Source organism: Agelaius phoeniceus, chromosome Z, assembly GCF_051311805.1.
Source record: "Agelaius phoeniceus isolate bAgePho1 chromosome Z, bAgePho1.hap1, whole genome shotgun sequence".
Lineage (NCBI taxonomy): Eukaryota > Metazoa > Chordata > Aves > Passeriformes > Icteridae > Agelaius > Agelaius phoeniceus.
This window is the reverse complement of record NC_135303.1, coordinates 68,717,918-68,741,018: the sequence shown is the minus strand read 5'-3', so window position 1 is coordinate 68,741,018 and position 23,101 is coordinate 68,717,918. Positions and strand designations below refer to the sequence as shown.

The 23,101-nt window shown below is 33.8% G+C and overlaps 1 protein-coding gene across 7 annotated transcripts in view; it reads right to left on the bottom strand.

The window, feature by feature from the left end:
* FCHO2 (FCH and mu domain containing endocytic adaptor 2) overlaps nt 1-23,101 on the bottom strand; it is an 85,561-nt gene that overhangs the window by 40,149 nt on the left and 22,311 nt on the right. For 6 of the 7 annotated variants that reach the window (XM_077171871.1, XM_077171875.1, XM_077171872.1 and 3 more), the window contains exons 7-11: nt 22,417-22,515; nt 21,334-21,430; nt 7,426-7,470; nt 5,190-5,262; nt 2,204-2,228 (exon numbers count right to left, since the gene is read on the bottom strand). In XM_077171871.1, the coding sequence (XP_077027986.1) occupies nt 2,204-2,228; nt 5,190-5,262; nt 7,426-7,470; nt 21,334-21,430; nt 22,417-22,515 (339 nt within the window). Of the gene's footprint in view, nt 1-2,203; nt 2,229-5,189; nt 5,263-7,425; nt 7,471-12,614; nt 12,760-21,333; nt 21,431-22,416; nt 22,516-23,101 lie in introns of those variants that run through there. The other variant, XM_077171877.1, reaches the window with a different exon arrangement.

Genomic DNA, 23,101 nt, shown 5'->3' with positions numbered 1-23,101 from the left:
AAGACATTTTTGACCCATCTCACCGTTTCCTTTTGGAAACAGAATAGAAGCTTGATAGACTGTGTTACACATTTTGCACTAGGGAGAAGGCCTTCATGGTATTGACTACACAGTATGTTCAAAGATCCACAGTAGCACACAGAACTGGTAGATAATATACAGAAATCAGTTCTTGCTACATCCTTAACCTGAAAATTTGCAGTATTTTACCTTGGTCTTTATATATAATTGAAGACTGGTTATCTCTTCCATTCCTTTCACACAATTACAATTCTTGACAAATAAACAAAAGCCACCTTTTAAAAAATGATCAAGTTAATCATATATATGCCAGACAGGCTTTCTGTGAGTGACCAAAATTGACAAAATAATAACTGGGACATCTAAAGTTGAATTTTCTGAGGTCTATTCCTCAGTATTTCTTAGCAATCAAACACTAATTAATATTGTTTTACTATTTTTTGTTTAATAATAGTTTTCCAAGTTCAATTTCTTGAAATGCATAATTTGTTGCAAATATCCATACAAAACAAATCTTTCTACAGATGATAGAGACTGTTTAAAGTATTTAGATTAGGTTTGAAAAATTAAACAGAAAGGAAACCCATAAGTAAAAGCCAAGAAAAATTAAAAGCATTTGAAATGAGACCTTTCAGAAGAGGACTCCAACCTTAAAACATAAAAGCACTTTGGATTGCTTGTTTGTTAGGGGTGGAATGAATCTCTATAATTTTTTCACTACAATTACAGCAATGACTTCTGTTTTTAAAGCATTCAATCACTGTACAGAATACTACTGTGGCTTGAAAAAAGCAAGCAGAAATCACAGACCAGATTTTAAATTCCAAATGCAGTCATAAAATGTTGAGCAGGCAAAAAAAAAACAAACCAAACCAAAAATATCAACAATTAACCTAGATGATCATATGGTGTGCCTCATGTAGCCAGATAGAATGTCAAAACAATTTATACTTGAATTTTTTGAACTAATTGTTTTCCAAAAACATGGAGACAAAATAAGCATAGAAAATAAACATTGCAAGTCAAATCCAGTTGTCGTTCACTCCAGTGACTCAACCTGAACTGTCAAATGATTTTATTTCCATGAGAAGCCTGATAATTATAAGGATACTTCTATTGTTACTTTCTTTTAAATGCACCCAAGGAAAGAAACTTACTGTAAGCCAAGATGACTGCACAATATAAAGTAACTGTCTTGGCAAGAACTACACATCTGTTCTTACACATATAGTTCTGTTATGTGGCAAAACTTAATTTTCCTCATTTAGAAGGATAGTTTTACTAGATGTTTTAAATCAAGTTTCTCAAAACAAATTTTAATATTAGGTAGTAAAACCTCCTAGTTACCAAATAGAAATCAGAAAATTCACAAAATAAGTGGACTTGAAAACTTAAATTGTGTAATATAATTTGCACCTAAATGAATGAATGAAAAATAAATAAGGCTACAGAAAATCACTTAGATTACTCTGTAAATTTTTCCCAAACATAGCTACAGGGAGTTACAATCTTTGTTATATGTTAATTCAAGAGAACATACATGTTTGCATAAAAAGAAAAGACTAAATTAAGGAAATGAAAATCATTAACATATTTAATTTAATTTGAAATGGTCACTTACCTGAATTGGCTAAAAAAAAATTGTAAGACATACCACAGATCTAACAGTAATGAAAACCAGACCATTAATAAAGTGCATCTAGAAATGCTGCATTTAAGGCCATATTTTAAACAGTATATTCCTATACTCTATTGCCAGTGGTAAAGCAGAACCCAGTCAATATTAGAAGGACTTCTCAAAAGAAACAGTAGTAAGCAGAGGAATATGACAACACAAAGTTGAGTCTACAATAAACTACATCTTTTTTCTTTCTTAGAATCTTTTAGCCAAGGAATTCAAACTATTAGCTGAAAAACAAAGTAACATATACTTGCAGTGAAAACACCTTGCTTAAAACACAATATTATTAGGAAACAAAAATGTATTACTGACACTTGTTTGTACATACCGCTGAAGATCATGTACTGCACAAAATTAACACTTTGAGTATGCAATGAAAATACTAAATCTTTTACCAGATAAATTATGTATTGCAGGGACTGTATGTAAGTTGAGTTTCATCAGATTGCAGGGCTTGGTAGTATAAGCATATGTATTTATTTTGGAAATAAGTCTACTTACGACTGAGTCTGCATCTGGACACTCCCTATTTAAAAAAAAAAGAAAATTTAGAATTATAGAATGCACAACTTATTTTATTCACACAAAATCTCCTTCAATATTTTCAATTAACTTAAAACAGTTCATTTGACCCTTTTGCCTCTCAGACTCTTGAAATTTTTACTTTAAATATTCCACATTCAACTGAATGAAATTTAAACAACAGCTGACAGTTTATGCTCAAAACACTGCAGAAAAAAAAATCAGAAGAAATTATGAAAAATCAAACTCACATATTACTGGAAAGAATTAGAAATAATAACAAAAAAAATCAAGGGAAGTGAGGACTACCACACTGTGTTCTGGATGAACATACTTTAAGTTTCAGGTCTTCATGGGTGATGGGTGAAATAAGCAGAAGTCACCAATCCTAATAAAATAGTCTACCTGCAAGTGCAAAATGTGTTGGACAAAACCCAGTTCACAAAGAAATTAAGATTTTCTTCAGAGGAATTCAGAGCTTACTCTAATAGAGTTTCATTCTTAGTTTGTGTTTGTCAAGCACAGTTGCAGTCAAGTACTAGAAGATGCTGAACAAAATAACTGAGTGCCCTCCTAAAAAGCACTTAAAAAAAAAAAAAAAGTAAGTTGTCTGCAGGAAGGCAGTGGTTGCAAGCACATTATTCACAAGTGTTACACTTTTCCACTGCAACTTCAATTTGAGTAGTAGTACTTAAAATAATGAATGACATTGATTCTCTCTGATGTCTTCAAAAACTAGAAGCAATTACATTTACAGAACATGGGAATACTTGAGTAGCATACAAGTCCTCTCTAATTTGCACCCTGACAAATCATGATGGTGCATTTGAACAATAGTGTTTTTTTATCATTAGTCTGAATATCCTACACATGCATGTATAGAGAAAAGAACATGGAAAAAATAAAATGCATTGTAATCTAAAACATCTTCTCTGAAAAAACAAATGGGTTAAAAGCAAAAAATGTAGCTTTTACTACAGTGTGCTAAAAAAAAGTCCAAAAAACTTGCTAACATGGAAGCATTGATACAAAATTCAGTACAGCTTGTTAAGGAAATGACAGTGAGATGAAGCACTCCATCTTCTCTGAAAGGCCTGACACAAAAGAAGACATATGTGATCAAATTTCTACTTGGTTTATATCTTTCATAGCAATAGAGCTGTTCTGAAAGATATTTTACTGCTTGAAAAGCATATTCTTCTCTTGAGAGATATGGTTTCAAAAAGTGTCTGTATGCAAACAAGATAGCCTGAGGTACATAACAGTTGAGAAATGTGAAATATGAGGCAAATGAATTAATATATTTCAGCCCACAATGAAGGTTTCCTAAATTAGTGAGCTAAGAGATCTTAAGCAGAAATGGCAGATCTAGACTCAGAGGAGTACTACCGACATCTCTCAGGATCTGTTCTATAGATGCAAGGAAAACAGCAGTTTACAAATGCTGGTGAGGTGGAGAACAAGGACATCAAGCTGTAGATAAAAGTACTTTTAAATCACTAGATTTACTAGATCATTCTTTTTAAATTAAATAACTGGGTCATGCTTCTGCTGTAAGGTAGCATTTCAGAAAACAGAGATTTTATAAGGGAACTTAAGGATTGTAGATAAAAACTGAAACAACCAAATCATGCAAAGCAGTGGTTAGAAGTGTAATCCCTTGCTAAACTACAGCAATATATATGAGAATGCACCCTGTGGGGTATTTCCCTGAATTAAAACCATTACTAGACACACTGGTTCAGGCATCAACAGTTTAAAAACTATCTTGACAAACTGAAAAGCCTACTAACCATGAGAGTTTTTCTAGATTTAGAAAGCTTGCCCTATACAAACAAAACAAGCTCACAGACTAATATACACAAGACCAAGGAAGGACTTGATTTCTCTGTGCAGAGAAGTTTCTGATGACAGTTTCATCGTTTCCAGTCTGTAACAGGATCATCAGCTGAAGATTAAATCAGACAAAATACAGACTAGCAATCTATATCTCTAAAGAGATCATAAAAGAAGTATTAAAATATATTATGTAAACACATAATGAAGCCTCTGTCATTTATTTGTGATGTTCTAGTTCATTTAGTAGTTATGGTTTAATGCAAGAATCTCTGTAAATGCCTATGGCACTTTTGTAGTGTGTGTGAATATAGAAACAAAATACTATTAGCACCTGCTGTCCTCAGGCCATGAATTTTTCAGCAGTATGTTAAAAAAACTAACACTGGTAAAATACTTTAAAAATTAATTTAAAAAAGGATATATGCAGATGTTGCCTCTGGGAATATTTCTATATTGTCAAAGTTGTCAATTGTAAGCTGTCTTTTTGAGAAAATACATGTAGAAATACGAAAAAAAATACACTGACCGTAAATACTAATATAGATGCTGTGAATAATTCCCCTCAGAACTGTTATTCAAACTCACTTTTTGCACAGATTAACTCCTCAAAGACTGAGTACATGCAAAGAATATGGCATAGGGTATATCTGGGACATCAGTCCTCATCTAGAATGATGGTGTTTGAGAAAGGAGTGTGCTCATGATATACTGCATTTTTCTGTCCTTCGACAGTATATGTAGAAGTTCCTCTAACAGAAGAATACCTGAAGCTTCAATTCTGCAAACACAGCCATCAAGTACTTTTACCACATACAGATATATTTTATTAGGATTAATGTGAATTACATTATCTACAAAGCTGACGTGTAGAAGAATGGAAAACTACTTACCTATGCACAGGAAAGAATGAAACATGAGCTGACTACTATGAATACACTTGTTATTTGTTGTTATTTATGTTAAAATCCTTGGTCACAAAAATTGTAAATAACTGTGATGTATTTGTATTCATTGTGTTCCTTCAAATGGCTGTTATAAACTGGTTTTTTTGTTAAATATTGGCTATTTTTTATCCCCCTTACTAGTTTTCATATAAAACAAGGCTTCAGGGTGGAAATATACTTACACAGATTCAGTATCTTTTTCTTTTTTCATTATTCCTGATAAACCAAAAGGCTTCCTTTTCCGTGGTTTTATTCCTACGGAACAAACACTTTTCATTCACAGATCAAAGAGATAAAGGCATATTTTGCAATGTCAAACATAGATGCATATGAATCCAATGTTTTAAATGCTGCCACAGGTATGCAGTGGAGATAGGTATGGAGCCAAACTAAGGGAACATTATTCCAATTTGCTTTAAGCGAAATACCAATTTTAAAAAAATCAAAATAGGGTTCAATGCATTAGTTACAAAATTCTTAAAAAACTGACTTGGATCTCCAAGTTGGGTATAAAGACTCTGTTTTCTTTAATAAACAGTTTTGAGGAAGAAGATTCTGCTCACAAAAACACAACAGGAGCTGCTGCTCCTGGTGATCCTGAATAGTGATGGATGAGAAACTGAACACTGCCTTCCCCAACTATGGCAGTTCAACAGCTACCCTGTTATTTCTTTTGCCCTGTGTGCTCCCAGGAGCTGCAAGCTCCTGTCTTCCCTCAAAAGTAGGATTTTGGTCCCATTAAAAATAAGAGTGTTTCTTGGCTTTCCAGCTGATGTGAGTTCATGACTTCCCAGTGCTGTATCCAGCTCCAATACAGCTTCTCACCGAGTCTGGAATTACGCTTCTCCCCTTTTGTTTCTTCCCTGCTTTTAGCACTAGATACATATAGCTACGGTACTGAAAAAAGTACTTTCATTGCTTTCATATTGCTTTCATTCCCACTTAATATACTAACACTAAAATACGCTTAAATATTCCCTCAGACTTACTGCCACATCTGCTTCTTCACAATGTTTGCTGAGGCAAAGCAGACTGCCAAACAAAATGACTAAGTGCAAGCATCTGATCCAACTAGTCTACAATTTGGTTTTGATGCATGATACTACTGGCAGCATGCTTTTGAGCAGAGTGGTAGAAATAATTTGGTTTCCAAAATTAAACCACTGTTAATTCAAGCACTTTATTATATTTACCTTTACAAAAATATATTACACAGCGCATAAGAAACCTCTCCACTCCTAGAAATTTTCAGTAACTCCAAGCTTCTCAAATCAGGGTAGCTGTAGTCAGTAATATATACTGAGGAACATAATTTTCTCCAAGATTATTTTTAAATGTCTGGGCTTTGTTTTTCTTCTGTGTCTTATGCAGACCAAAATAATGGCAAATGGAGTATGAGACTAATTTCTGAACATAGATTTTCTCTGCTTCAGTTAGAAGAGATTTTAAGTCTCAGCCAAGATCTTGGCAACTTAAAAAAGCTTTTGGATGCTATAAGTTATACTGCTGACTCCTCTGTCCCACAAGTAAAGACATAGCTTATGGACAGCTTAACCACTTTAAACAATCCCCTAAGTAAAAAAGGCTGCACCAACAAAGAAAGAATTTGCAACCATAACACTACATTAGGCTTAGTTTAACTGACATAGTAACAATGGGAAGAGCCCATTGTTTTGACACTTGCAAATTAAGCTACAACACATTCATAACTGAATCAAATCCAAACCTCTGCAAAGACCAAGTGTTAGCCAAAGTACACATGTAAGAAACACTCAAATTATCTGGCCTTTACGCATTAGTCTTATAAAGGTTTTACAGGCCTTGATGCCTAGAAAGGCTGATCTGGAACAGAGACTAGACATAGCTAAATGAACAAAATAGGTATTTATTGAAAGGCCTTAAAAGGATACACCTTGGACACTGCAAGAGCCTGGTCAGGGCTACACCAAGGATGAATCCAAGATGGATTCTGGTCATGAGTTTTATACTTTTATAAGTTTTAGTTCAACTATATATGGGTTCAATTGTGCAATTACAGCTCCAAGTCATGAAGCCTCATGGCTTGCCCCCTTCTCTTTGCCGCTGTTTATGCTTTTTGGGTAATGGTTGTCCATGATTCTCTACTTGGGAAGGGATTGTTTTGTCTAACTACCCTGTGAAGAGAACCTACTAATACCTAATATGAAGTTTCAGAGTTGCATACCAGGCAGCAGAGAATCCGAAAAATTCAAAAGCTAAAACCCAAGGCATCAGTCTTATTGGCATTGAAGTTTGTTTCTCAAAAGAAAAACTGCATTTTAGTCTACTGGAGGACTTTAAATTTATACAGACTCACACATTGATGAGTACCCTTTGCTTCACAGTTCAAGTACTAATCCACAGAATTCTTGTGTAAATAACTATGTTATGGCAACTCACCTTCGGCTACACTGGATGTGTTACATTCTTCAAACTCAATAGGGCCTTAAAGAAATGACAATGAAGATAAACATTAGGTCAAATTTAATCTTTTTTAATGACAACTAATATTTCCTGAAAATATGAGATAATTGAATTAGAAATGTTGGTAGTAAATGAAAGGCACAATTACTCTGCCAATGGCCAAAGATACTGCAAAATCACACATGTGAAGCAGTTTTTTCACTCCTTCATATTGAAAAATTAAAATACTAGTCATCATCTAACTACAATTCAATTGCCTATATCTAATTGGTGTCTTCATTCAAAACTGCATTTATAATATCGCATCAGTGTAAGGTTTTAAATTTACCTTCTTTTAATGAACAAGAACTGTATAAGTAAAAATGAAAAAGGAGAAGCTTTAGCCCTAATTTTGAAAGTTACACTTTTTCTAACCCTGCATTGCTAGTTCTAGTGTTTCCTCTCCACAGCCAATTGCCTACACAATTAGAAGTCCCTTGTAAAATCTTAAACACAGAAATAAATATTTTTTTTCTAAAAAACCATTAAGACCCAACAGGACCAAACCAAAAGAGAACACTAGCTAAGTTCTAGATCTAAAGAAATTCCTCACATTATATTTGCCACAAATTAACAGTCCAACACAGTCACTTGCCACTAACAACAGTCAGTTGCCATTGCAAATTGATGTCCTAAGCCTTATTTACTCATATATATTCCTAAACCTAGAATTTATTTAATCCCACTCTGAGACATTTTAGGAAGCATGTGTACAGAAAACAGCATGAGTTTCTGTAGGATCTTGTTCAGGGAATGATAGAATCATACCAGCACTTGTAGAAGTGCAATGAAAACAAAGCGCACATGCAGGCAGGCACCTTTTCTTCCAGCCCATGTTGGATTACCTTGTATCTGTATCCACAGAAGAAAAAGTTTAGCATGCTATCACTGTGCCACAGGGGTTATTACTTACCTTTCTACAAACATTTTGATAGCATGCACACAAGTTTATGTACAGATATGTTACAGATAAGAGAGAGGGGAAAAAATACCTCTAATGACTTATTTTCTTTTTTAATTGTGGCATGGTCAAGGTATTAATTTATATTTACTGTAATTAAGACTGAGTTTGCAAAATTTTTCTAATCAGTAAAAACAAATTTAAGTGTTTGTAAACAGCAGGATCAGAATTTTGCACTATCAATAGTGCACCATCAATATCTCACTTATCATAATGTAATTGTTTGGCCTCCGAATGATGCTCTGGCAAGCAGAATATTAAAAGACAAGTCTCAAATAGCAGTCTTAACAGACTTTAAATTTCAATTATCAAATTACTTCAAATGCAAGTCTAATTATTCAATACAGAAAGACAAGATGCAAATTCCTTACAGCTCTCTCATAAATATATGCGTATTTTACACTGGTCTTCCAATACTTTTTCCTTTGCTCTTCACTAAATCTACAGTAAAACAAGGTCAGCATGCTCCAAAATGAAACAAACTTGGGTATCTTGTAAAACAAAAGAACAGGAAAAAAAGACCAGGAAAACTGATTTTTAGAATAGTACATGTCTACATCTCCATATTGATTTAATCAACATTTTATTTTACAAAATTAAACTATTGTTCACAGGATATTAAGCAAGACATTCATAAAAATGCCATAAAATATAGAAGCTGAAGAACTCAACTGTTACTTCTTCAGAACTACACTTCAGACCACATATTTTTCATCACTTTGCTAATGATTCAACTACTTCTATTTCTTGCTTCTATACATACTCTCATTTTGCTAGGAAAAATTTTTAAAAAGCCAAAACAACGACAAACACTCATCCCTAAAGCAAAAGAAAGGAACCTGTAAACACTGAGACTTAAATATATTTTCAGAGGAATGAAATACTCAGGCTTTTTCAGAATTCCACCATTTCTTTACCCTTTCTACTAAGAGTGATCCCCTTAATTTTAAAACTTTTACAGTAATGACTAAAAGAAATAATGAAGGCTTAAATACAGTTTATCCATATTTCAGATCAGTATCTTAACTTCCACTTCTAAAATAAGCAGAAAGGAAAGATTTTCTTCAACAACACATCCAAGTTAGTCTATTTTTTTCCTATTATGCTTGCTTAAACAGTTGTCTTTAAAGGTAAGGTTTTTACACCTAGTAAGAATTTATATTTGAAGACACGTTCTTCCTTACTACAGAAACACACAGATATAATGTGAACCAGTTACAATTCAAAAACCTATTTTGGTAGAAACTTACCTTTCCTACTCAAATTTGTATAGGGCCCTTCTTCCTTGAGAATTTCAGAAATTTGTATCAGTGGCTGTCTCTAATTAGCTCAGTTGGTTAGGGCATGGTGCTATTAACACCAAGGTTGTGGGTTCAATCCCTATATGGGCTATTCACTTAAAGAGTTGGACTTGATGATCCTTGTGGACTCTTCCAACTAAGAATATTCTGTGCATCCAGCTTGCCCTTTTGAATATAGGGAAATTTTTAACAGTTTTAAATTTTCTCACAAGTTTTGTTCTGTAACTTCAGACCTCCAACAGTTCTGCTTCCTATATGTCTGCCTAAAGAGTACCATATTTTGACTTGGGCATGGTATTTTTAATCAAAGTAACATTTCAGAAATAGACATTTCCTGTCTATTGTGGCACTCTATAGTATACTAACTTAGAAAACAGGATAGCTGTGAGAAGCTTTCAACAGCCTGCATAACACCTGGAGTCTCCTTAGGACAGATGCCTTTGAGTCCAAAGAGCTGATAATACTGCTGTCCAGCCAGAACTGTGTGTTGTCACCACACTGTCCTCTGCTAGAACTAGCTGCAGTCTCCTAGTCAGCCAGAAGGCCTTAGGCACACATGCTGTTATAAGAGCATAGCATCAACAAGGAATTCAGACAGTTTCTTAAAAAGTTTTCCAGCATTGCCCACTGACTGTGTAGAACATGGAAATAAAAGCAGCTGCACTAGCACAGGAAAAAAAAAAATCCCCTAAACCTCTAAAAAAAGTCCCAATTCAGAAAGCTTTCTCCTCTGTGACACCATAATGCATATCTTTCTGATTCCTTAATCAGAAGTCAAGAAGTCAGAAGTTGCTATAGTCAAGAACTACCAGTGGTTTGGCATTAACGGAGATTGCCAGACAGATATAATATACAAAGGGAAGTCAAAGCATGTGAACTGATGTCCTGGTATCTCAATAACTCCTGTAACAACTACATTAAGTTTTTAAGGTGGATGCATTACCCCTAGGAGGGAAAAAGTTTTCAGAACAGGCTTATGCCCAATGATTGTACTGTAGAAGAAGGCTTAACACCAACAAGTTGTCAGCTCAAAATGTGGATGATTACAATGGCTACAATTTTTGATGCAAGTAAACAGATTCACTGTCCATTGCAGCATTAAAAGAATGAAAAGCAGTTGCTTCACATTTAAGAAGAAATATTGATGTTGGGGACTGAAGTCGTTCCCTGAAGCAGCCACTAGAGTTCATGCCACAGAGATAGGCTAAGGCACTGAAAGAACCATCTAAATGGTGCCATACTGCAGTGCAGGTGATAGTACTGGTAACACTGCTATTTGGCAGTACTGCAATCAAAGCACTAAAATTTCCTTTGTTCTTTTTCTCATAACAAGACAATAATGTGAATTGAGAAGGAAGCCCATTCTCAACCATTCATAGGAACACAAAACCAAATTCTAAAACTATGGCAGTAGTGTAAAAAACAAAAGAACATTTCAAGACTTTTTTCAGAGTAAATAAAAAGTTATAGCTGAGATCTAGTTCAATCCTTGCAAAGGTCTCTGATTTAATGTTCTGTTGCAAGAAGACCACAACTTTCAAAAGTCTACTCTCCCTGCTGCTATATTAATCCAAACTTTGCTAACTCTGGTTTTAACACCTCAAATACCTCTATATACACTTGCATGTATTTGATACTGTAGACACACAGAATAGACAAAAAATGAATAAATACAGTGCATAAATGAAGGTTAGCCTTTGTAATAGAAAGAGACGCGAGTATCTAGTGGGATTTCCGTCACTTAAGTATATATACCTAGCTATCTGGATGCTAATGAGAAATAGTAGTATTCTACAAAGGAAGCAGACATTAAAAATCAGTAAGGCCCACTAATTGTACATACAAATTCCTAGCAAGCATCACTGCAAGCTGCACTGAGTTTTTGAATGCTCACAGTATTCTACCAGTAGGGACAGAATAAGGACAAGAAGAGAAAGCAAATAGAGTATGGTTTCACGAACACATGGAGGCAGACAGCTGCTAATTGACAAGAGACTAAAGCAAATACACCAGGATTGGATCAGTTCTTAGGCTCTTGCAAATAACGCAGCTTTTGTTTGCTGGAACAGAAAAAAGTAACTTGTATAAATATAATTTTTACAATAATATAATACAGTGTAATTTAAATTTTACTTAATTTCATAATTTACTGAATTCATAATTTCATAATTTAAGAAGTAACACTTGCATAAATTAAGCATCAGCAAGTAAGGGTGCATCTCAGGATGCATCTCCTAGACTGTTCAGTAACTACATGAAATGTTTCTCTTGTTACAAGTGGCATGTGAGTATGTGAACTTTCATGCCCCTAAAGGTACAGTATATAGCTAGCAATAAGGAAATAATATTCTTGTTGACAGACAAATGAAGAATATATAATTGCACTGTACATTATCTAACAGAATCTCCTATGTATTTAGCTCACATCTATGGCAGCAGTACTTTCAGAGTATATTCAAGGTAACTAAACAGAAACTATCTTTATAACCACTATCTTATACATGCTACTTAAAAAAAAAAAAAAGACAAAACCTGTCTCCACAAAATCTTAGATACAGATTTTCTAGCCTGTCTGTATAACTTTTACATAAAACCTCTGTGAGGGAGAATGTTTTGCTAACGTCAAAACAATAAAATAAATTCCGCTTTCCTCAATTGAGAGGAAAAAATATTTTACTGTTTGGATTCTTAAATAAACAAGTCAAATGCAAAAGTCAACCAATATTATTAGTAAGGAAAACATAATATTATGTCATACCCTGAAAAAGTGCCCCCAGTAAGTATATCAATGAACTGGAAAATCCCACAGAGCTAAAAAGTTAAACAAATCAAGAAGTCAACAAATCAAATAAGAACTGCCTTACATTTGCATCTGCTTTTGAAAACTGTGTCCTTTCCATCTTAAGGGGAGCATGTATGACAGAAAGAAACATTATACTGGTATTAACTTCACATAAATTCTCAGTAACTAGAAACAATCAGACCCTCAGAACACCCCCCAAAACTGCCTTTCCCTGCAGCCTGAGGATTCAGTTTACACACATGCATGCACACACATAAACATTAACATATCTGTTTCAAGCAAAATCTTCTAAAAATACTCCATAAATCTGTATCTGTAGTTACAAATGCAGTAACAAACCATATTCTTGTTTTCAACAAAAACAAAAGTTTGTCTCTGAGTGTAAATCATGCATGAAAGGAGAACAATTTTTTTAAACTGCATATGCTTCACATGCTGCTTCAAATGGCAAAGCTTTGCGTGCCTGGCTCAGTGCCAGTTGACAGCTCAGCTGGATATCAATGCACATTCTGACCCCCCTTGCAGCGTGTCACTTCTGAATTGTTTCCGCAGTAGAAAGTTTATTCAACCTCTCTCTCAAATTCAGTGGACCGACCATCATTCTGCTATTTAATCATAGCAGAACAGGTTATTTTTCTGACAGCACTAAAGCCAGACAGCAGTTCCTAATGAACAGCTTGATACAAGTGGAATTTCGACTGTTTTAGCCTCAATTAATTCTGCTGTCAAAACAAATGACTGCTTTTAGTGTTTAGATGTCAAGCTGCATCACAAAGGTCAATTTTGTACATACACAAACATATAAGCAATCTTTTTCTTGCTATCATCTGATCCTGTGACATGTTTAGCAAAAAATTTCAAATTCAGATGCCAGGAAGCCTAAATATATTCTGTCAACATCAGTGTTTCTAACACTAACTTCCCATTTTTATTGTCTGTCCATACATAAGAAATGATTTTATAAAATAATAAGAATGTTTTTTTCCTAGGAAAGGACCTTTTATTCTATATTAAAAAAAAAAGAAGGAAAAAACCAAATAAAAACATATCTTCTTTGGAGGAATGCAGAGTAAAGATGAGCAGCTATTTTCTTTGAGCTAAATTTCATACATGTGATACAGTTATCATTCTAGTACCAAACTGCAACAAGTAAATCTTTATTTATGGATTTGGTCAGCTCTTCTTTGCTAAAAAAGAGCATAAGGGACAAACAAATAAAACTGGCCTGCTAACAGGTCAGTCTGAGGGAAAACACTGAAATAGTACTGGCAAAACCTTATCCTTTAATCTAATTCGATAAATACTGTCCCATCACACCAATCATTGAATTTCTGACTACTCGTTATATCCTCAGAATGGTGTATCAGCCTAGCTGATCCACAGCCTCTAGAGATGTTGAATGCCTCACCAAATCTTCCTTTAAAAAAAAAATTAAAAAAGGAAAACTATAGCACAGTAATAGTATTCAATTAAAGAAAAAAAAGGTGAAAGGCAGAGGTGATACTGGCACCAGAAATAATGACAATTATCAGTAGCAACATGTAGCACTTCCTTGGGAAGAATTTTTTCAGATGAAAAATTTTAACTCTGATTCTGTTATTAGGCTTCCAGCCCTGCATTCAGTTCACCAAATCAAAGGCAACATTATCCAGCTCAGGCTTTTCTGGTCCTCTGGCTGCAAACTACGTGAATACAGCAAGTACTCAAGGGGACACCCATATATTATTATTATACTCAAGAGACTATTTCTATGTGGCTTACAAACCAAAAACAAAGTAGAAATTGATCATAATCTGAGTAGCCTTAAAATAATCATTATCAATTAAGATGTTTACCATCAGAAGGAAAGACCAGATTTTTTTTTTCTCCAAAATAAAAAGGTGGCAAACATCAGTTAAAAAGTATTTTTCCCTGTTCTGATAACACAAGAATTTTCAAAAGAGACAGGAAATGTACCAAAAGCAATGATTCAAGGTAGAGATCTGTCTAGGCTGCAACACCTGAGTATGACAACAAACACTGCTATGATCTATGAAAGAAATGATCTATGAAAGTGTGAGGTCTGTTAGCAGCAAAATAATGTCAGCTTATACACCAATCTGCAGGGCATTACCACCCCTTTTCTCATCCTTTTCTACTCCTGCTTTTGCTTCAGCTTCACTCCATATTTTCTCTCTGCATAAACAACAGGATGTGAAATACGGCTGGTTTTAAGTACTCATAAGCTAAGTGGCAGGCCAACATACACTATATGTACAAATACATACTCAGCTATCTGCTGACTCTCTAAATGAGTAGTGGTTTGGAAGCTTCTTCTTCCTCTAGCAACCTCCTCATTTCTACACTCTCCTTTTCCATCAGATTGTGTAGAAAGTAGCAGTCTTGTGAAAATTGAAGGAGAGGTGTGGAAAAAGTACTAAACAACAGCATAACTCTAGTCTATAAGTATCCGTAAGAAATGGCTCTGCCTGTCTACATGGTACATGATGCACCTGCTGAAGACGACCATGCAAGTATGCAGTGATGAAAGAATTGCACAGATACTTTTACTTTTAAGGAGATTCAGCTAAGATTCTGGAACACTAGACACTGTAAATACATCAAATTATAGCCTACATATTCAAAGACAGTTTCAAAGAATCACATCTTTTTTAGAAGTCACACATTCTGTAAATGAAGAGAGGTATGGTTCCTTTCTGAACTTAAGTTCATGAAATCATCAAAAGTTAAGATGTTTAATATGACTCTATGGAGCAAAAATAGGGTAATATATTTTATATCTTTCAGAACTTTCAGGCAAAAAGATCTTTTTTCCATTAGAAAACAAAGAACATTTCCTAACTTAAAAGAAAAATATACCCCAAATAAATAAGTTCAAAATATCAAACCTTTCCTAAATGTTAATTTATATATCAAGTTATGTTTTTATATAAGTAAAGTCCAGGTCTTATTTACTTTATCAACATAAAATACATCTCTGTGGTTTTTTGTTTTCAGTTGTTTTCAAGCTATTCAATTTTTCTGGTCATAGTAGAATCCATCATATATCCTATTGCATTTTGTGATGACCATCACCTACTTAAAATATTCCTCCTATTTAAATTACTGAAATGGATGTTGCTTTGCTCCTGCAATCCCAAAAAACTCTTTTAAATGGCAGGCTGCAATTGAATTGTTTGCCTGTAGGAAAAAAAATCTGAGTGTGCCCAACAGTACTTTATCTTACTGCGTGTTCCAGATCATTCACAATCTAGCTCTTGCCCTATTATGTCTACTGATGTTGTCCAAGATATTTTTATCAATGCTATGATTCTTCCACTTGAATTCAAATATTTCTTTCAATAAAATTTCCTCCTTTACAACTCTCCAGACCATTAAAAATCAATAAATTGCACTCTAAAACAAGTTTACAACTTAGATATGTGTAATTATTAAAAATCTATGCTGGCAGATCTTCAGACTAGAAGCCCACAGACACTTTGGCAGTTTCTTGAAAGGACGGAATCTTTTAGGCAAAATAAAACAGACATCTAGGACAGCAGTTAAGATACATTTGTTGGTACAGCTTTTCAGCTTGTATCTCCTTCTCAAAATCAGTTCTACAGCATAAGACCCTTAAAGACTTTTCAACCTGCCTCAAGCCCAGCTTCTCGTCAAATCCTCAAAAATATTCATACTTAATTTCTTTAATTAACTTCTGAAATAAAGCAGTAGTCTGCCCTCTTTTACAAAGAATACTTTGCTGAATCCCATGGACACTGTCAGTGTTGATAAACTAGGCTCATTCCTCAGTCAGTCTTCTGTGTAGACCTATATGTGGGCACAATCTTTGAGAAATTGTGACATTCCAAGCTATTTGTGCGTTTAACCACAAGCGTCAGCAGCACTGAACTATTCACAGTATTTAAAGAAAATACAAAGAAAATAATTTATAAGAACATAAAATAAATACTTGCTTTGTTACCCTTCCCTGTGGAAAAGAAGCTCAAAGATGTCCTGCAGAGCTGTTCAAAAGTCAGTATTAACCATTTGCAGTGTTTATTTACATCTACTTTGTAACTTATTTAGTGTCCTAGAACAGTATTTTTGTATGTGCTGTAAACTACGTTATCAAACGAACCCACGGAAAAAAAATAAATGCCACACCCAGCACTGTTTAAAGTCCGTCTTTCAAAACAGAGTTCATTATTTATCCACATAAAATGCTAGTAAGCTCTAATCAAAGCAAACTTCAATATTCAGTGGCCCTTGTTTTGACTCTTAAAGTCTGGGAAAGGATTAACTTGTTTCTAAAAATTTTTAGGAGTAATACATTTATTCTTAACCTTCTTTTTTTCCCCACTGCTTAATCTTGTTCATTTGGTACATTTCTTCATTAGATACAAAACATGCTGTTTAACACAACACTCTAACTTAATAGAAGCATTAACATGGAGTGAGCACAACTGTGCATTAACACTACTAGCACTACTTTTAAGCTGTGGTGCAGCTCACTCTGACACTCTTCTATTTGTTTTGGAAAAAACACATAAGCAGTACTTTTCATGGACATTTAGGACTAAAACATTCACAATAGGCAACTACAAAAGGCCTGAACACATGTGATAAACTCACACCAAACTTTGCACTAATGCCACCGCCAACAGACAGCCACATAAAATATTGTTCTAATCAAATAAGCAACAATTCAGTTAAGTTCACAGAATCAGAAATCAGTTGAATTAAAGGCTAGGTAAAATTTGGGGGTTAGATGCTTATATTTATGAAGCTTTAATGCTTCATGATCTCTGCTAACAGGCAGAGCTCCCAAATATGTTCTCTCAGAACAGAAAAGGATCACCAGCACGCTAAGAAAAGGATCACCAGCACACAGGGTATTTTTTTCTAGTATGTGCTACTTTGCGAAAAAGTAGTGATCCTGACATTATAGCAGTCCTAACTCACTAAAAATTGTACAACTTAGTCTACTTTATACCATTTCCAGAAAGCAATTCAGGAATTTTTTTGTCATTTGGAAATTATGTCTCCACTTGACATGCATGACCTTACTCTGTTCCATGACTGGAGTTACTAGGAGCCTTGAGACTATTTCTTCTGCATGGGCAAATAAAGTGAAATAGGTCTTCAACAGCTCCAAAAATCAACAAACCCCACTTTTTTTAAATCCGCATTATAGGTTACTAACCAAATTGTCAATTTTTGCATTTGGTGGCGGGAAGAAACAGAATGGGAATATTACATCTGTCCTTTCTGAATCTTGTTCTCTGTGGAACAACCATTTTATTAAAAATATTCATGCTATATTTCAGGTATCTAAAATGACAAGAGAAACAAAAGTCAAATACTTTACTACATGTACAAGAGCCAGTGATGGCTGACCAACAGCAACTGTTGGTAATATACATTGTGAACTACTGCTATAATTTAATCCAAAGAGTAGATTAATTGCAGACACAAATTTTCAAAATTTTTAAAAATGCAAATGTCTTTCAGGCCCTGTAAAAAGCTCAAATTTATTGAATGGATAATGAAAAAAAGACAAGAAGTATTTCTATGGGCTCTCAGATTCTGAAACATGGATTAAGCTAGCACAAAACCAATACCTAAAAAAAAAATTACTACAGCTGAAAATGACCCAATGCCTCTCTCACTCACACTAAATAACAGCACAGCATATGTAGTAATTGTCATCTGCACATCACTGCTATATTGCAGAGCAAGGGAGCAAACAAGATTATGGCTTTCCATTTTTCAATCCACACTACAGTTAAAGTTTTGATTACATCTTCAATTTTTTTAATGAAAAAATAGAGAAACAAAACTACCAACAACCACTAAAAACAATACCACAACAAATTAATGAAGACAAAGGCCTTCTACAATGGGATTACATCACTGGTGGCTAAGGGAAGAGCAAGTGATGTCATCTACCTGGAGTTCTACAAAGCATTTGACACTGTTTTGCATGATATCTTGGTCTGTAAACTGGAGAAAAACATAACTGACAGACAAACGACTTGGTGAATAAGGAATTGGCTGGATGGTTGCACTCTAAGAAGTTTTTGCAATCAAAAACTCCATGTCCAAGTGGAAAGTGGTGACAAGTGGTGTTCCCCAGGGGACAGTATTGGAAGTCAGAAAACAAAAATTATTACTTCTCCAAATATTGTATTATTAAAAACTCTAAATTCTAAACTGAATTGATAAAGAAAAACTTAAAGCAAATTCAGTGAGAAGCAGATTAAAAAGCTGACTAGATAAGTTATTTAGGTAGCAGTGCAAAAAGAGCCATTGTAAAGAAGTTCCTGAGTGAATTGAAAAACTCTCACAAAGCATTACTGTTTGAAAGAAAACCTGTTATTTGTACAAGACAGACTTGAATTCTAGATATCCCTCTACATTCTGACTCCAGGTGACAGAAATTAGCCACCAGAGGGAGCCCATATAATCTGGTAAAACAGACATCACTGTACAGATACATTTCAGATATGCAATTAACTTTACTGTAAATCGCTTGTAATTCTCATCAGTTCTTCACTTCTGATTCATTCTTATTTTTAAAGATATAAATAAAAGCAAGTTAACTCTGCCGTGAATAACTATAAATAGCTAGAATATACCAAAATAAACTAAAATCCTTTGTTTTGCACTGCCTTTTTAGTTTATTTTATTTGAAAGTACCCACCATCTCACTTACCATAATAACCCACAAATAATATGAAAAAAGACTTACATAGTCCTGGGGGATTTGAAAATATTGCCTTTAAACAGATTTAAGTTACAACCAACAGTGACAGTTAAAACCAACAGTGACAAACAACAAATGCAGTTTTTCTGCATTTGTTTTGTAAGCCAAGTCAGTATAATTTTTTACATTGAATATTTAGTTTTTCTGAGGAGCCATCTCCTTCTTCAACCTAATTAATAAATACATCCCACAGACTTTCACCATTTGTTCCATGAATTATCTTTTCACTGTGAACAGTTCTCAGATGCAAAAAAGTGGGAGCTTAATCAAGAAAAAGGAGTCCTTAACAGTGGTTGTGTCCTTTTCATTCTCAGAAGACTGATACCTCACTTTGCCTTCCAAATCTTCTGAATTATCAAAGTTTTATGATTCTAAGTTAATAAAACAAATATATGAGAAGCAATAAGCATAATTAACGTCATTAGAAGTCTGTGTAGTTACTCTTTAACACTCCAAAACTTCTTGTGAATTTATATTCTTTTGCTGCTGAATTTGACTATGCTTTCTCCCTGCACTATGACTACTTGACAAAGTTCATATCAATAAAATAATTTAATACTGTAAAAGAAAATCGAAGGTGCATATATTTACACACTAAATGTGCTATTGTTCCTTAAAATATTCGGCTTAACTTTCTTAGAATGTATTTGGAGAAGTTTTTATTTGTCCTCAGAGAGCACAGATGGGATTTGAAGAACTGTAAAGCAGCAAGAATAAATGTGTGTAATTTCTCCATTAAATTAAAAAGTGAAGTATTACTTTTCTAAAAATTACAATGTTGTCTGGCAAAACCCATGCTAGATAGCATGACTTGAAGTGTGCAATGTTCTACAACAAATTAGGAAGGGTCTTTGTAACCCAGGCAGTCAGCACCTAAATGCAAGATGGAGATCCCTCCCATGACATCTTGGCAACAGCTAATCCAAGAGGTCTGAACACCAAATTGTTACATGTCTTTGTCCTGTTTCAGACCAACTGAACTTGATACCCTAAAGTTCACACATTTTCTTTTTTAAGCTTTACTGAGAAATTGATAAATACACAGGAAATGTTCAAAAATCATTCCGTATGTAATCTTACCTCAGCCCACTTGGATATCAGCATTATAGCATCACAGAAAGAATATGAAACAATGTTATGTTAAAAACACCTCCCACACACATTGCAAGACACCTAATAATATTTAACAATTCATTATAAATTTTCATTATCTACTCTGGTATGTACATTCTTGCTCTAGGAAAAAAAAACATCTTTGTGTGCCTCTACTAGAAGACAGAGATGCTTGTGAGGACTCCTAGCACTGAAGGAAACTACTACTAATTCCTTAGTGACTGTATATTCATGCCAATATTAAAGTGACACTATATAGGCAGTACTGTGAGAATGCCTTTTTATGCCAGTCCAGGAAAGTCTTACCACACCCAATAAACAGTAGCTTCAAAAAGTACTATTCAATTTGCTTCTTACTAAAGAAGCAATACACATTATTGTATATTAAAATACATTTTATAAAAAAATAGATATTGTGTATCTATAAAATGATAATTTGGTAAGCTGAACAAACTGATGCAACCATTCCAATAGTTCAATAATCAGCTTTATAGACATCTGCTCTTAATATGTTTATATTCAACAAAGTTCTGAAGTACAATTTATGCAGAATCAAAGTTTGTACAAGAAACACATAGCAGACAACACATAGTTTGTTTAAGGAACTACAGCTTCTTGACCAATTTCCCTGATGTTCCAGGAAACTGCATAGTTTAGTTGTACAGACCAATAAACTACCAAGCATCATGAACACAAATACTACATGCATAAAATGAATTCTGCATTACCAATTTCTACATACCATTTAATATCAAAGTTAATGAATACTAAGAATTTGAACATATGTTACGTTAACACATAATTTTAACATATGTTAAAATACAGCACATTAACAAATACAGGTTTGACATTTCATTAGGAATGGAAATTTCCAGTTTTAAAGCTAACATTTCCTTTTCTGTGAGTTTTAATTTCTTACCAGGTCTTTCCTTGCCAGTTCCTTTTGACTCAGCAAATTTCTGTATTAAACTCTCAACTGTGGTATTTGTCATGTTATTAATAAACTCTTCATGCACCTTCAAAGAAAAAAGTTATTAACTTTAAGAAGTTGCTTTTGCAGTAGTTAAAATTCATAATCCTTCCCCTAAAACACATTACAGGACTTAGAAAAATCAACAGATAATTTATCTAGGAAAACCTTCTCCTTTCTGTAGTATTAGCAAAAAATGAAATGACAGATCTAGCTTTTACTTCTATTTCTTCCATGTTTAACAACTTGTGTATATATATTTTTCTAAATTTGCTGGCAACATATCCCACTATAATGTCAGGAAGACAGGCAGTATTTTCAGCCAGTAACAGTTTAGGGTGTGAACTGTTACTAATGTATTATCACAACTCCCACCTGCTTGAGTAAAAAGCCTTACTCTTGTAATAGTTCTGGTCTAGCAACACATTGTTTTGCTCTAACAACATGCTGTTAATAGGTTTTTCCAACAAGGAAGGATGTGTATATACTTTAGAAATAAGCAGCATCACCCTTGTGATGATCATTTATTAGCAGAGAACCTCAATACTAAAGTGTAAGCAAATAAAGTGACACTTCAAAAAATAAAAAGGCCTGCTTATAAAGATTATTAATTAACTCAATTTCCATCTAAACAAAAGATATGCTAAAAGCTTCTGTTACTAAATATCTTCTGCTCATAAAATCCAAGAGTATAAAATACTTGGAAACTTCTCAGACTGATATAATTTTTAGTTCTAATTTAAAAAGCAGTATCCTAAATCTGTGTGAAATGAGTGCTAAATTAATATCCGGGAAGCAGAATTTAAAAATACACTAAAAATTCTTCAACTTTTGAATTCTTCAAATTGTCCTAATATTTTTTTTATGACAAAATTTATCCAGTCTTATTTGGAAAACTTTGTGGCACTGAACTTAAAAATGCAACAGGAAGCCATGGAAATTTGACCTTATGTTGAATTTCACAAAGTAAGAAATATTCCATTTAACAGTTAAGAAAAAACAAAGCATGATCCAAATATAGTATAAAAATACCTCTCCAATTTGTAAATGAATTTCTTTTATGGTATTTGACAATGACTGTATAATCTCTTTCATTCGAAGAAGGTGCATTTCTTCGATGTCTTGAAATTTCTGCAAACAAATATAAGCAATTAATAATAATGAAAATATTTCCTGAAACACTAAATCTAAAATTTCAATAATTAAATACACTAAAATGAAAAAATAAGCCTCTTTTTTTTTTCTCCACATCTTAAACCTGATAGTTACATTTAGGAAAGTTAGGTGCAGAATTCAGTTATGAAATAATGCACTTTAGAAAGCAAGCGATCATTTCAGAATTATTATTGAACTTTTTTACTTACTGTTTGAACTTTCATCTAGCCCTTCATAAAAATCTGATCTAATTCTACCAAAAGATGTTTAGAAGGTGTTAAAGTTTCCTCTTTTCTCCATAACTCAAGAGTCTTGTTTTTTCATCTAAACCAAGATATCTTATGTCTGGATCTATTTTGCACTTCCTTTTTAGAACAATTGTAAACATACACACTTTTTCTCTAGTTAAATCTATGCTCTTAGCTTCTTTAAATATGATTTGTTTGATCTTTAAATTCATCATGCATAATTGTTACAGTTTGTTCCTTTTTACCCAGGCTGTCAGCTGACAGCCATTTTAAAATCACTTCCAAAGTTTTCAATGGCCTCTTCCTGGCCAAAA